The 13,424-nt window shown below is 43.2% G+C and overlaps 1 protein-coding gene across 8 annotated transcripts in view; it reads right to left on the reverse strand.

The window, feature by feature from the left end:
- SH3PXD2A (SH3 and PX domains 2A) overlaps positions 1 to 13,424 on the reverse strand; it is a 252,617-nt gene that overhangs the window by 13,937 nt on the left and 225,256 nt on the right. For all 8 annotated transcript variants that reach the window (XM_080597790.1, XM_080597791.1, XM_080597789.1 and 5 more), the window contains 4 exons: positions 9,343 to 9,460; positions 3,519 to 3,853; positions 2,592 to 2,641; positions 25 to 144 (listed from right to left, as the gene is read on the reverse strand). In XM_080597790.1, coding sequence (XP_080453916.1) covers positions 25 to 144; positions 2,592 to 2,641; positions 3,519 to 3,853; positions 9,343 to 9,460 — 623 coding nt within the window. The remainder of the gene's footprint in view (positions 1 to 24; positions 145 to 2,591; positions 2,642 to 3,518; positions 3,854 to 9,342; positions 9,461 to 13,424) is intronic.

Genomic DNA, 13,424 nt, shown 5'->3' on the forward strand with positions numbered 1-13,424 from the left:
TTCAGTTGCACTGTTAAGGCTCACCTCTGCCTTTTGTCCTCCACGAAAGCTTATCCCATCAGAGATGCAGGACTGGAACTCTGCAATCGTGTAGTATTCCACTTCCACAGAGGGTGGCTCTGGTGGTTTGGGCAACTGAAAACCCTATGACAAATAGGAAGTTTTGTTCAATTAAGCCTTAGAAACAGTGGGCTGAACAGTAGTATAAGCAAGTATTTGCCTTCTTAGATGTGCTATTCACTAAAACTCTTCCTTCTTCCTGTGCTACTTCCTAATGACAACTTCCTGATTCTCTGGAGTGGAAGCTGAAGTATTGAGATTGGCCACAAGAGAGAAAGCTTTCAAAATGTGCACTGTTCATGACACCTTCACTAGCTATTAAAACTGTGATAATCTTTACCTGAACAGTAAAAACATTTAACTGACGGGCCATAAAGTGTAAGCTGCCATTCCAGTCACTGTAACAACAGCCCATTTACTCCAAGATTTTGTCCAGAAACACTCAGTTCTGGATGGCTTGTCACAACTGTAGAAAACTGCATTGCAACAGGCCCAGGATAGATTCTGCCTATTGCCAAATATACTGCTTTATTAAAATTTAATCCTAATGAATTACTGCTCTTAATATGCTGCTAGATTTTAAACAATCTGAATTCTTCAGTGATAAAACCTAACAGGCATCTGTCACAGCAAGAAACAAGGATAATATAGACCCTGGAAAGCTTTGCTCAGCTGAAGTGATACGGGAATGGGAAAGGACTTTAGGATCACAAGATTCCAGTTCCTCCCCATAACAGACCCGGAATTTCTATTCAACCCCAGCACCTGAATGTCAACACAACCTGCATTTAGACTGCATGGAGACTCCACCAGAAATAGGACACTGCTATTTACAGCCATTCTGGCAGCATACCAGACTCCTCTAAAAGCTAAGTGCCTTTACATTAAACTGTCACATTTTAGAGTTCATTTCAATTATTTTTAAGGTGATAAATAGGATAAATGGGATAAAAGTCCCTTCAAGAATTTCAGTATCAGAAGCTTTTCAGATTATTATATTGCTTATCTACAGATAGACTAGAGGATGGTGAAGTTTCACAGCTTCTGCACTTCACTCCTTCAGGTCTTAACACAAGAACTCCAATATGTCAGCATCTCTTGAACACAGGCTAAACCTGCCACTGACACAGGATAGCAGAAGACAAAACAATCCTAAACAATTAAAGGGAGAAAGACAATTTACATACTGCATTTATTCATGTGCTCCCCCATTTCTAAGATAATCCCCATGACTACCAATCCATGTTTCATCTCACACAGCACGTGGCATTTTGCAGATAATGCAACGCTGCACCTTAGAAACCGCATCTAACAATGTTATAATTGGATGTTTCAGCACTATAAATGCTGAAACACAGCAGAAGTACAGTATAATAAAATGCCTTCAGATAATAGGATGGTTTGGATTAAATGAAGATAATTGGAAACAGCAGACGTGTTCAGGGTTTCACATGTATTATCATTGTTATTTTTAGTATGGGATTAAGTGTGGTAGTCTTGTTAAAACCAAATGTAATGCCAAAGTCTAGAAAATACTAGTATGATATTCATCTAGCTTGTTAAGAGGCATCTCAGGTGACAGAACTACAAGGCACATACTCTTTGTAAAGGGTACAGCAAAGATTCAATACTATGTATTGCCTATCTATAAATAAGTTATTAGCATGAATTTTGTGCAAAAGGATTACTGAGTGGAGCCCATCTGAAGATGACAGACCAAATCACACAAATTAGTCCAGACTTGCAGCTTTGAGGATAAAGGATCATAGGAGATGTTTCATTCCTGTAAAACACACCCTTCCATAAGATCCGAAGTCAATTAAACATATGTAACAGCGATGCCTAGCCATCTTAAAGATGGGAACAATGCAAGGAGGGGAGACATTCCCAGTTGTTAAGACAAGTCATCACTTAAAGTCAAGACAGTTCTTGCAAAAGACACCTAGAGAAACTTTAAACCTTCTGTGTTGGCCAAACAGGCTTTAATGTGCATGCACAGGACATAATAGCTTTACGACACCCTCCCTTCTTAAAATTCATCCTTTTTTCCTGTGAAAATATTCATGCCATCCAGCTGAGGGATTGGCATGCATGATTGGCATGAAGCTATAGGGTCACATCAGTTTGAGTCCTACATCCTCACATGTGAAGGCTTCTGATATCTAGATCTGTACAAACGCCTCATGTCCAACACGAGCTCCTTCTCACAGTACTTATTTCAGTAGGACTGTGAGTGACTTTTTTCTAGGTTCAGACACAACAAAGCCGTAAGACATTCTCAGCTGGGAGGTGGCAGCAATTTAAGAACCGTTCTATACTTGATGAGTTAGGGCAATGATTTGAAAAACAAATCCGCCAGTTAGCATTAGGATGTCTAGGTCTGTTCAATACGTAAACAATAAAATGAATAACCATGAAAATAAAAGATGTCTCAGATACTACAACCACCACCCCAGTGCAGACGTAGGAAGTCTCATAAAGCACCCACACACCTTCCCCCCTGCCACTATATACCATAAAACAATACAAACCAGACTAGATTCTCTTCGTGGGGGCGGCCTTGTTCTTAAATTTGGAGAACCTGAGTAGGAAAAAGGAAGGGAAAGTTTACTTAACTTTTTAACTACTGCTAAACACATTCCTCAGCAGCTCTCTTCTGGGACACAGTGAGAATATTAGAAATCAATACGTGCAATATTTAAGCTTCCTATCTTGTTTCAGGGAGGTAACTATGAGGATATATTAGAAACACTAAGGTAATTTTGCCGTTCATCTCAGCTAAGCTACCAAATTTAAGAGGAATTCACTGCCAGAAAGTAGTGGATTGTATTTTCTGCTGGAACTGACCAGCTCCACTGGAGATTGGCCAGCAAAGAATTGGCCTAGTATCTAGCTTTCCCCCCAGCAGTAAAAATAATCCACTAAATTAATAACATTCATACTGTCCTGTATCATACTATTTCGCCATTCCCTGAACAGAATAGTATTAGCATCTGCATTTTGCAGATGAAGTAGTAAAAACATTATAGCAACTTGACTTTCTCAACCCCAGGAAAACAGAAAAACGAATGCACGAAAAGACATAGGTGGTCTTGACTTGAACAGACCATCACATTATCCACATTACTGAGGGTGGGTGGCACATTTTAGGGTGTTCAAAAGGGGGGAAAAAACCAACATTGTTTCAGGAAAAGTTGTTAAGTGACTGCATATGGGCTAAGATAAACAAGTATAAGCTAGCCCTTTTAAAAAGTGCAGTCAAATTTTATCACTGTTAACAAACGACCATATCTTGGTGTCCCTGCAGATCTACAGACAAGTGCAAAGATTTGCTCAGGCAGGCACAGCTGTAAAGCCAGGACACACAGGACCTCAGCTGACCTTAAGCAATGCCAGCCCTGAAAGACAGAAAACAAGAATTCATTGCAAGCCAGTGGTAATCCAAACTACTGCCTTACTTATTTGAGCTCTTTGTGGTGCTATCCTTGCGACGGCTGGGGATCCTTGTGCCAGTTTGGAAGCCTGCTTGTCTGGGGTCATCATGGCATTACCATTAGAGTCATTGCAGAGAATGGGCAAACTGATTTCTTTCTTGGTGATATGTGATTCTGAAGTCTCATTTTCTGCTTGAGTTTCTTTGTCCGTGGATGATTTCTTGTTCAGCAGGTTACTGATCTCCATGATGTTTCCTATGATTTCCACTGGCCCAGTTAAGTTCTTTTTCCTAGACGGAAGATCATCTTTAGCCTTCTTCAGATAGGAAGCTGGGGCCCAGCCCTCTTTGCCGAGATACCTGAAGATGCAAAAGGAAATATCAAACACAGCCTTCTCATGCATTTCAGGTGCAACAACAAAGGCAAAATGATGGATAACAACATCCAAAACTGAACTTGCAGTACTCAGACTAGCTTCTACGGTCTGTATTCATGTATTACCTATTGACATCTTAGAGTCAGCTCAGTTAGTAGTGAACTGCAGACTGCTGTTACGTGGTTTATCATAAAGGAAGGAGTCTCTGGCTAAGGCACACAGTTACTCACAAGACAAAGGGCATCACCATTTTGTTTTATGCCGCATCTAGACACTACTGGATAAACTCGGTATTCTTCCACACAGCAAAAATGCAAGGTAGTGAGAAAAATATTTTAATCCTTCCAAGCAGCAACTCAAAATGAAAGAGGGCTAAAAATAAGAGTAAAATTCATCCCAGTACAGAGACCCTACGTCTGCTCTATAAAAGGCCCTTGTGAAATCCTATCTCCTTATAATTATTATAATGAACACTTCCCCTCCTCCCATAACTCCCAGTCCAGTCTGATCAGCTTTTATGGAGAAAATGGGATTCTTAAACCACTGTAGCTTCCTCTATCACTGCAAGGTCAAGAAACAATTTGACTAGAAAAAACAGCTTTGATGGAGACTCATTTTCCTGAACAAACTGGGGGCTATTTGAAGAAATAAACTGGGAAATCTGAACAGGCACCTGAATCCAGTACGTGCTCCCAGAGCACCAGGCTGAGCTGCTTACGCTACACTTCAAACTGAAGTCATTCTTCCACAACTGGGCTTTTGGGAAGACGGTTTTTCTAACTCCTGCCATTCCTAACACCTCAGCAGGGATTTCAGATTACAATCAGACTCCAGGGAGGACCACGTGGATGAACTCTGCTTTCCCTAATGAAACCGTAACTTGCTACAGAGCGAGTCACTGAAACCCTTCTCTCTTTAATCTCTCAAGATACCCAAGGCAGGTGCTTGAACTGTAAGTAGGAAAGCAGGCACCATTAAATTCCTGGTGCTCAGGAAATCTGCAGGAAACACAAAGGTTAAAACAGTAGGACTCTAAGGCTCTTCAGTGAAAATGGAGACCCCGACAGCAGAAGAAGGAACTAGAGAAGGGGAAAAAAATCAGCAAATCATTCTCTATTGGATGTATATTTGTCACGCAAAGCATAGATTCTGGGATTCATTGTGCTATTTCTGCACCAGGGCATACCCTGGGCTCATTTTCCACATCCAAACACTCAAGAATGGCACTGGGACTTTATGGAGGGAGCAGGAAAATGTAGTGTATGTTTGCTTCCTTAGGCTTCTTCATTAGTGTCCGGCTGTACAAAAGCAAGTACAATTGCTGTAGTTGCAGCAAGGAGCACAAGGGTCTTTGTGTTTGAAAGCTTGCCTTTTCGTTCTCTCCCATCTAGATCAACAAGGACACTACACAGAAATGCTGCTGTTCCCTACAGCAGCTTCCCTCTGCAACACATGAAGGCAAAGATAGGGGATTTCCTCTGTTCAGAGAGTTTAGTAATAAGGTTTTCCAAGGATTCTGATGTTAAAAAAAATATATCTCAATAGCTCTGAGCTTTGTTTGCAGCAGGGAGACTAACAAAAAGTAAAGAAGTGGTAATGACTTGATGTGGCTTCCAACAGATACAGTATCAGTGGCTAGATGCTGTGTATCAGGAAGCAGTTCGGATCTATGCAATTCGGTCCCCTTTGAGGATTTTTGGATAAACCTCAAATCAAGTCTCAAAAAAAAAAAAAAGAAAAAAGAAAAGAAAAAAGAAAAAGAAAGACTTCCATACATGTCATATCCTCCCTTGGGGGGAGGCATCTCTCAGTACTGTTTTCAAGTCCTGAAGACTTTTCACACCACCTGGTTTTGCAGTAGATGTTTCTTTTGCAGTGCTACTGCCCAGAACTTTCTGCTGCATGTGCATCAGGGAAGTTTTTTTTTGAAGGACTTTATAGCTTTACGTGATCTGGAGATGTTAAGATTTCAGTGAGAAAGCCACTTCGGCCAATGCACCAAGCGCTCCAATTCCAAAGGTTACTTTCAACAGAGCTTGATTGTGCAAAATCAGCAAGAAAAAAAACATTTTACATCCATCTCAGTTTGTGGGAGACTTAACATGTTTAAGATCAGAAAAGCTGCAACAGGCAGGTTCTGTACTGGCTCGTTAGTTCTCCTGCCAACTGTATGTGTTTGGATCAGCCCATATAACGCCGCTGCTTCACAGACCTCTGATCTCACACAGTTCCTTGCAATGAATAGTAGCAGCATTAGCTGGGCAGTTAATAAGTCTGGGCAACATACCCTCAGTAGAGAGGCTGTTGTGAGTTATTTCTTCCTCTGAGTTTGTAAATTCAACTTGAAGTTAATGCTGAGCAGGAGCTGCCAGCAACTGCCAGCTTATTTGTGTTACTCCACAAATAAAAGATTCTTATGTAAGTCAAATAGGCTTATGTTTTTTCACCTTAGTCCTTGAACTCAGCAACTGCAAAGCTCTTTGCAAACATCACCTTAGAAGGCTACTTTCACCTATGAAACAGGGAGATCAAGAGCTAAGGTGAAGGCTGACCAGCTTTGGAGAAGCCTTGAACTAGTAATGACCTTCCTTTCATGTCCAAGAGTTGAATCACAAATATCCTTCTAATTCTCAATCTATCCTAGATTGCTCCTAACTCTAGTGCAGCTACTACCACCCCAACTGCACCTCGTTCATCGGTCTCAGGCTCAGAACAACCAACAAAACTGAAGAAACAGGCAAATAACAGAAGATTTGCTTAGCATATTGCTACTTATCTGGCCTGCAATAAGATTGTCTCCAGGTGAGGGTAGTGCTAGAAAGCAAGATTTAAATAAGGGGTGTTAACGTCAGCTCTCATCATAACAAAGAGTGCACAGATCCACTGAGCCCAGAGGAAGAATAACAGGGGTCCCAGGTCAAAGCTTTAATTTCTCCAGATTTCATATCTTCAAAAAAAAAAGTCATAATGCACAAGGGGCAAAATAAAGGAAGGCACCAATCTTGCCTCTAGCTTCTACAGCAATGAGATGGGAAGGCTACAGAATTAGGTGCAGTGACTTGGTTCCACAGTGATTCCAAAACCCTCCCTGTTTATATTACATGAAGGAAAAAATGGATTCAAACCATAGGAATGTTAAAAAAAAGTCAGAAGTGCCTCTGTGAGTCTGAGAGTCACATCTGCTTTCCAGCTCCAGAGCACTGGAATTACTCCAGAGGGAAGCAAACTGGGGGAGAAAAAAAAAATAGAAAGAAAAAAGCAAAAAAAGAAAAAGAAGAACAGGAAATGAGGATCAGCACATGGCGAGGAATTTGGGGAAATTACATATTTAAGGTGGAACAAGCTAATGTCTTTAAGGTGGATTCCATTTGCAAGCTGCTGGGTTTGTTTTTATTTCTCAGCATTGATGTGTGTGTCCAGCCCCTGTTATCCAGCTTAGCAGACAAGGCAGCAGGATTCGGCTGAGGTATCTTCCTGCCTCCCCTCACACTCACTACAGGAGAAAGAGCTGCTTCTTTTAAGGCACTCAGTACTCAGAAAATAGAATTCCCGAGGAAGGGGAATCTTTTTCTGAGCGGTATGAAAAAGTACACATGGGGGCTTAAACCTAATAAACAGCACAATAAGTTTGAGATAGCTACTTGGGCTGCAAAGGACCAGCTTGTCATGAACAGATCGCTGCATCAACATTTCCCAAAGTGTTGCTGATGGGGGAAAAAAACACAACAAAAACAAAAAATAGAAAGTTTCTAAGAGCTGCTTATTCTCCAGCCAGACAGCAGAGCAGTGCCTGGAGTGGCAGAGATGATGACAATTGACACTCAATGCAGTCATCACGCTCATATGGTGAACTAACACATTTTTCAACAAAAATGGACTGCTCAACTCAAAATCTCTCTTTAAACAAAGCCAAGGGCATGTTGTGTTCCCTGACTGACGTGGGGAGGTTGGGGCATCCGCTGTCCTTCACGTGGATCAGCGTGAAGGAACCACTTACATGCACTTCTGCTGTAAAGCCTGACAAGTGCACACACACACACTTTTGTTTCTAGAAAAATGTGGTTGGTCCAAAGGAGAGTGCAAGGCAAAGGGGAAAAAAAGGACTTCTACTTATTGTACAGCTGTTGGTATGGCAAAGGGGGGAATCTACAGTAGTAATACAGCTGCATTTCAGAAAAACAACCAGAATAAACTGAAGATGTCTCACATTGCTCCTCCCCCTGAAAACCTATGCACTGTTGATTCCTTTATCTGCAACTTTGGATTTCACTTCTGTGAATGATTAAAGGAGAAAAAAATGTGACCTGACCAAACCCAGGCATTTTGTGTTCCTCCTATCTGGAGTGCCTTCCTGACTCCACTGCTATCTTTATTAGCCTCTTCCCTCTATGGGAGCATTAGATGGAATCTGAGTACAGGACATCAAGAAAAACAAAAACATTGCTGCAGTCAGCACTTTCATAGCCCTCATTCATAGCTGATGAATCAAGCAGAATTTAAACAAAAGCAAGTTATGGCTTGGGGAAGGGAAAGGAGAAAAATCATAATTACATGCTGACTAGAAATATGACTAGCTGAGATGTCTTGCACTGCCTGAGATTAACCTGCATTTTTAAGCTACCTGTGGTATCGCGTCTTGCTTAAAAAGACACGGGGTGTCACAGCACTACCAGGTCCACACACATAAGCAATGTATATATTACAAAGGGGTAGAATCACAACAGAGCACTAAAACCTAAGTGCCGCATGGACCCAAATGGAGAAAGATCTCATTAAGTACTTCTCCTTACACCTCATATCACTCTTAGACACACCTAACCTACATTTTTCCGTAAAAATCCCTTTAAGTCATAAGTCTCTCCTCTATGACTGCTATTTCAAATACATAACAAAGGTAGATACACAATGATAACTTCACCTGCCCTTGAACCACAGTCCCTCTACTTGCTTGAATGCCTGATCTGGATAGGCAGAAGTCAGGCAAATTAGTTGATAAGTTGAATCCATCAATAAGTTTGGAAAAGGGCTACAGCCAAAGTTATCTTTTCTGTCCTGGGGAATAACACCACCTGCCCAAACAGCTCAACAGACTACAATCAGCCTTTCACTGTTGCTATAAATAGATTTAAATGGGCTGCAGAAAACCTCCTATACCAGAAGCACATTAAAATCACACACAACAGAAATCACTGTTAGGACTCTCGTTTCAACTCAGAGATGGGCTTTTAACTTGAAGGAAGAAGAAAACATCTAGAAGTTAAGGAATTTCCCCACTGGAACAGTCTACAGCTTTTGCATACACTGTAATATTTCTTTAATCAACATGGTCTTAGCCTTTTCTTTGCATTCCTTCAAGATGCAATAGAGGCGTCCTCACCCAACAAGAATTACTTACGTACTAACATTAAGCGAATGCTCAGAAAAGCTCATTGCCACAGGTTCTGCAGCAGTGTGGCTGTGCAGCTTCTTTACCTGATGTACCACCATCCTTCCAGGTTCTTTTGGATGACCTCCACGGTGACCCCTTTTTCGAACCCAATCTCATCCTTCCCCTGGCTGGCGTATGGCTGGATGGTGACATATTTCTCTTCTAGTGAAGGGAGAAAAGGCAACATCAGTCAGGGTCAGGATTAGTCCAGCTGTTTTTCTGTTCTGCTTGCTTTTAAACTGTTATGCAGTGATTACGTGGAGCCATTACAAAAGGCGGAGCCCAGCTCAGGGGCCCACTGATTATTTATGCTGACGACATGATAGATAATCAGCCCCTTGCCACTGCCCTGCTGCTGATAATCACCAAACATTTCCATGCCAATAATGACACAAAGTCCCCTGAGAGTTTCCCCCCCTCCCCAAGTTCCTCGAGCGGGTAAGAAAGAGGATTTGAAGCTGGACTTAACTCCCATACTGTAACTTGACAGAATCAACCCGGCTGCCAAATCAGCCGAGCGTCACCGCGGGAGCTCCAGCCAGTTGGCTCTTTTGAACACGCACATGGTTGCACGAAGCATTGTGTTACTGAAACCCGAGCCCTGGATCCTGAGAGGGACCGATGCTCCCCAGCTCCGAGGGGCCGGCCCAGCACGCTCGCCGCTCTCCCCGCAGCTCCAGAGCGGCGTGGGGCTACAGGAACGAGCTTGAAACACCATTAAAAGAAGTGATGTGAATATAAGGGGGTTGCATTTAACAGGAGACCGTACATCATCTTGCATTCATGGGTTGTGAAATGTTTGCAAACACGCTTCTGCTAGACCTCACTCCAGAGAAGTACACAGGTGGCAGTGGTAAAGGAGGGCCAGAACCGAGACACGTACTTCAAAAGCACAGGCTAGATTTCAAGCAGGGAGGTTTGAGCCAAAAACTTAGCATCCCCATCCACCTCCAGCAGCTATCTCTTTTCCAGGCTGGGCAGAGGTGAGCTGACTTGCTGAGCACAAGCCAATGACCAGGGCAGACAGACACTTTCTCAGCATCTTCCTCCGCCCACCGGGAGTCATTTACTGCAACACCTCCATCACGCTCGAGGTCAACCTTTTCCTCCGTTAGCTTGAAAAATTACAACTGGCATTGAAAACATGAACTGCCAGCCTCGCTTTGCAGCAGCAGACGTGGAAAAAGTTACCAAACCCCTCTCCTGAACCCAGCCTACGGTGCATGTAACAGCATGAGTTTCTGTGGCTAGATCAAAGGCAGGGGAGGCAAGCAATAAAGCACACCCCAACCGGCCTTCCTAGCCCTTTCTACTGGCAGTCACAACAAGGCATGGCCACGAACAAACAGGGGGCTGTCAGTGCAGAGGAACTGGCAGGAAATTAAGCGAATGTAGAGTTCCTGATCGCTGCAGAACAAAGGAGCTATGAAAAGGTTGCAGCGGCTTGACGCAAACGCTCTTTTGGAAAGACTGAAGCATACCCAACCATCTGTTTGGTCTTGTGGCTCAAATGCATTTTGTTGCTGGGAGAAGCACGGAAACTTAAAAAAGCCTTGCTGAGACAGAGTAAGAAATAATACCTCTGAAATGGGGAAAAAACATTGGCAGAGCATCTGGTGGCAGAAGATTCAGCAAAACTGCATCTCATAAGCCAGCTTCCTTTGATGGGTCACAGTAGATCTTTCTAATTCTGATGGAATAAAATCTGTCAAAATCTTTGCCCCCAAGAGGAAAATATTCTCTCCTGCTCCCTGTTAATGCAGCCACTTTATTACTGCTAAGGAATTTCAGCTAGTTTGTAATTAGCACCATCAAGATACCACACCTTTCCCAGAGACACGAAACCTAACTTCAAAGTCACAGGACAATTCTCCGTGCTGGGTTTCTGCTTTGCATGGTAGAGGCAGACTTATTTTTCCTCTTTTTAAAGTGACTTCTGCTAAAGGAGCTGAGAGTCCGGTTTTTACCACCTGCAAAACCCAAGCACTAAACTGAACTGTGGAAGGTCCCCGGGCACCCAGAGCTTGTCCCCAGGAGGAGAGGGATGAGAAGTTTGTGCGCACAGAGCTGCGGCACTGCCCAGCTACACATTGCTTCAGACACCTCCATTTCTAGGCCAGCAGTGCAGAGCTAAGCCACACGTTTGTTTAGTGTTGGAAGAAGGCTCTGCTTTGTCTCTCCCCCATACCAAAGCTGCTCTATCGGAGTTCACCCTTGCCACTACAGCTACAGCAGAAGTTTCTCTGTTTATCTTATTTCTCCTTCACATAAACAGCAGGCCCTGCTGCAGCTAAAGCCAGCTACTCAGCGAGCCCCAGCTCCTCTCACTGGGCAGAGCGCTCCCACTCTCTCTCCAGGGATGCGACCTCCCTGCTGCTGCAGAGGACAGGGGAGGTCACGACTTCAGCATTCACGCCTGGATTTGCAACACGGCTTTGTAAACTCCTGCTCCAGCACGACTTCTTGTAGCTGAGGGACGGACACAATGGTCACCCATCAACCTCACAGCATTTCTGGGTCTGATCATTCAAGGGAAATAAAAGTTTGGGGCAAAGGTCCTCTGCAAACTAGGATACAATCACCACCTTCTGAACATTAAATCCTTTCGTCCTTCACACAAGTTACCCTCTCCTGGTGAGAGGCTACCAGGGAAAAGAATAACAGACGTATGACATTACTGCTTGGCCTATTGCTCTCACCTTGCTGCCTTGCATACCCCACACAACACTGCTTGTCAGGGGTACCGAGTGACTGGAGGCAGAGGCCACCTCTACAAACAAACACCAAATTGCTAAGGAAGGTGCAGCCCCATCCAAGTGTCGTGACACTGGGATGCACAGGTGAGACTTGAGGGCCATTCTGAGCTGCAGCTTTCCAAAGATCTCCCACGAAGCAAGACAATCAAAACTGGGTTAAAATCCACTCAGAGGGAGGGTCCTACAATGTTTGTGCCTAGCAGTTCTATTTTTAAGCCTACAGATCAAAAACAGGAAGGCACCATTAAAATTTCCCCTTGCAAAGTGCTTTCACAGCAAAAAATATGGCTATTTCCAAGATTACACGCGGTTGGTTTCTTCCAGTGGTGCAGGGGATACCACAAACACACATGAGGTTTGTAACTTAAACCGTATTCTGAAGATATGGGCCCCCTCACAACCCAAGTGTAATTCTGGTTTGCTTCTCAAAGACATCCTCTAGCCAGAGGATGTTACGCCTAAACCACCGTTTGCTGGAGGGAGCTGTGGAGCTTTCAATGGATGTGTCACTTCAGAGGATTGATGTAGCATTCGACAGATCAGATTACAACTATTCACAAGTCTTTAAGAGAAGCTATTTGACACTTCATGATAGATACATGAAGTTACTGTTAAGACTTAACGCAGATAAATGGCTTCATGAGAGAATCAGCAGAGCAGCATCCAGGGAAAAGACACTACATGGAGTTACACAGACACTTCTGAAATATGCTGGTTTTGTTCACACACTGTGACAGGCAATGTTACAAAACACACGTCAGTGAACCATCCTAGACCTACCAACAAAGTTGTATGCCCAGATCTGCAAAGAATTCACAAGTGTTTAATTCCGATTCATCAAGTTTTGACTTAACAATTAGCAGAAAAAAAAATGCAAACAAGAGTATAACTTGTGTTCCCCAGCTGCAGCTTCCATTACATCAACTTCACCGTTGAGGTCAAGTGGGCAGAATAAACTTTAGTACGTGCTACGAAACAGATACACCAGCTAAAAGGCTGCACTTTGGAAATAATGGGATGAGAGTCCTACCCCCTTCAGGATCAGCTGAAAATGGCACAAACATAACGCTGTTTTTAGCTTGTGACACCCAGAGATCTGTTGTTAACTCAATCAGCCAACTTAACTTGTATTTCCTTACCTCTAATTTGCAGGTCAAAGATACCTTCCCCAGCTGAACAGAAGGAGATAGCTCTATTGGAAATTCAGCCATAATAGTAAGCCCAAACAAGGCAAGCACGAAGAAGCAAAGCCTGTTTGGCAAAGAGTTATGATACAAGTCTGTCACATTATGCATTATCCAACTGCAACCCACTTAGCTTGGAAGGAAGGAAATAGTGTGTCATCCTTCCCCCCCAGACACAGACTACTT

This window comes from Anser brachyrhynchus, assembly GCF_964034855.1.
Source record: "Anser brachyrhynchus genome assembly, chromosome: 6".
Lineage (NCBI taxonomy): Eukaryota > Metazoa > Chordata > Aves > Anseriformes > Anatidae > Anser > Anser brachyrhynchus.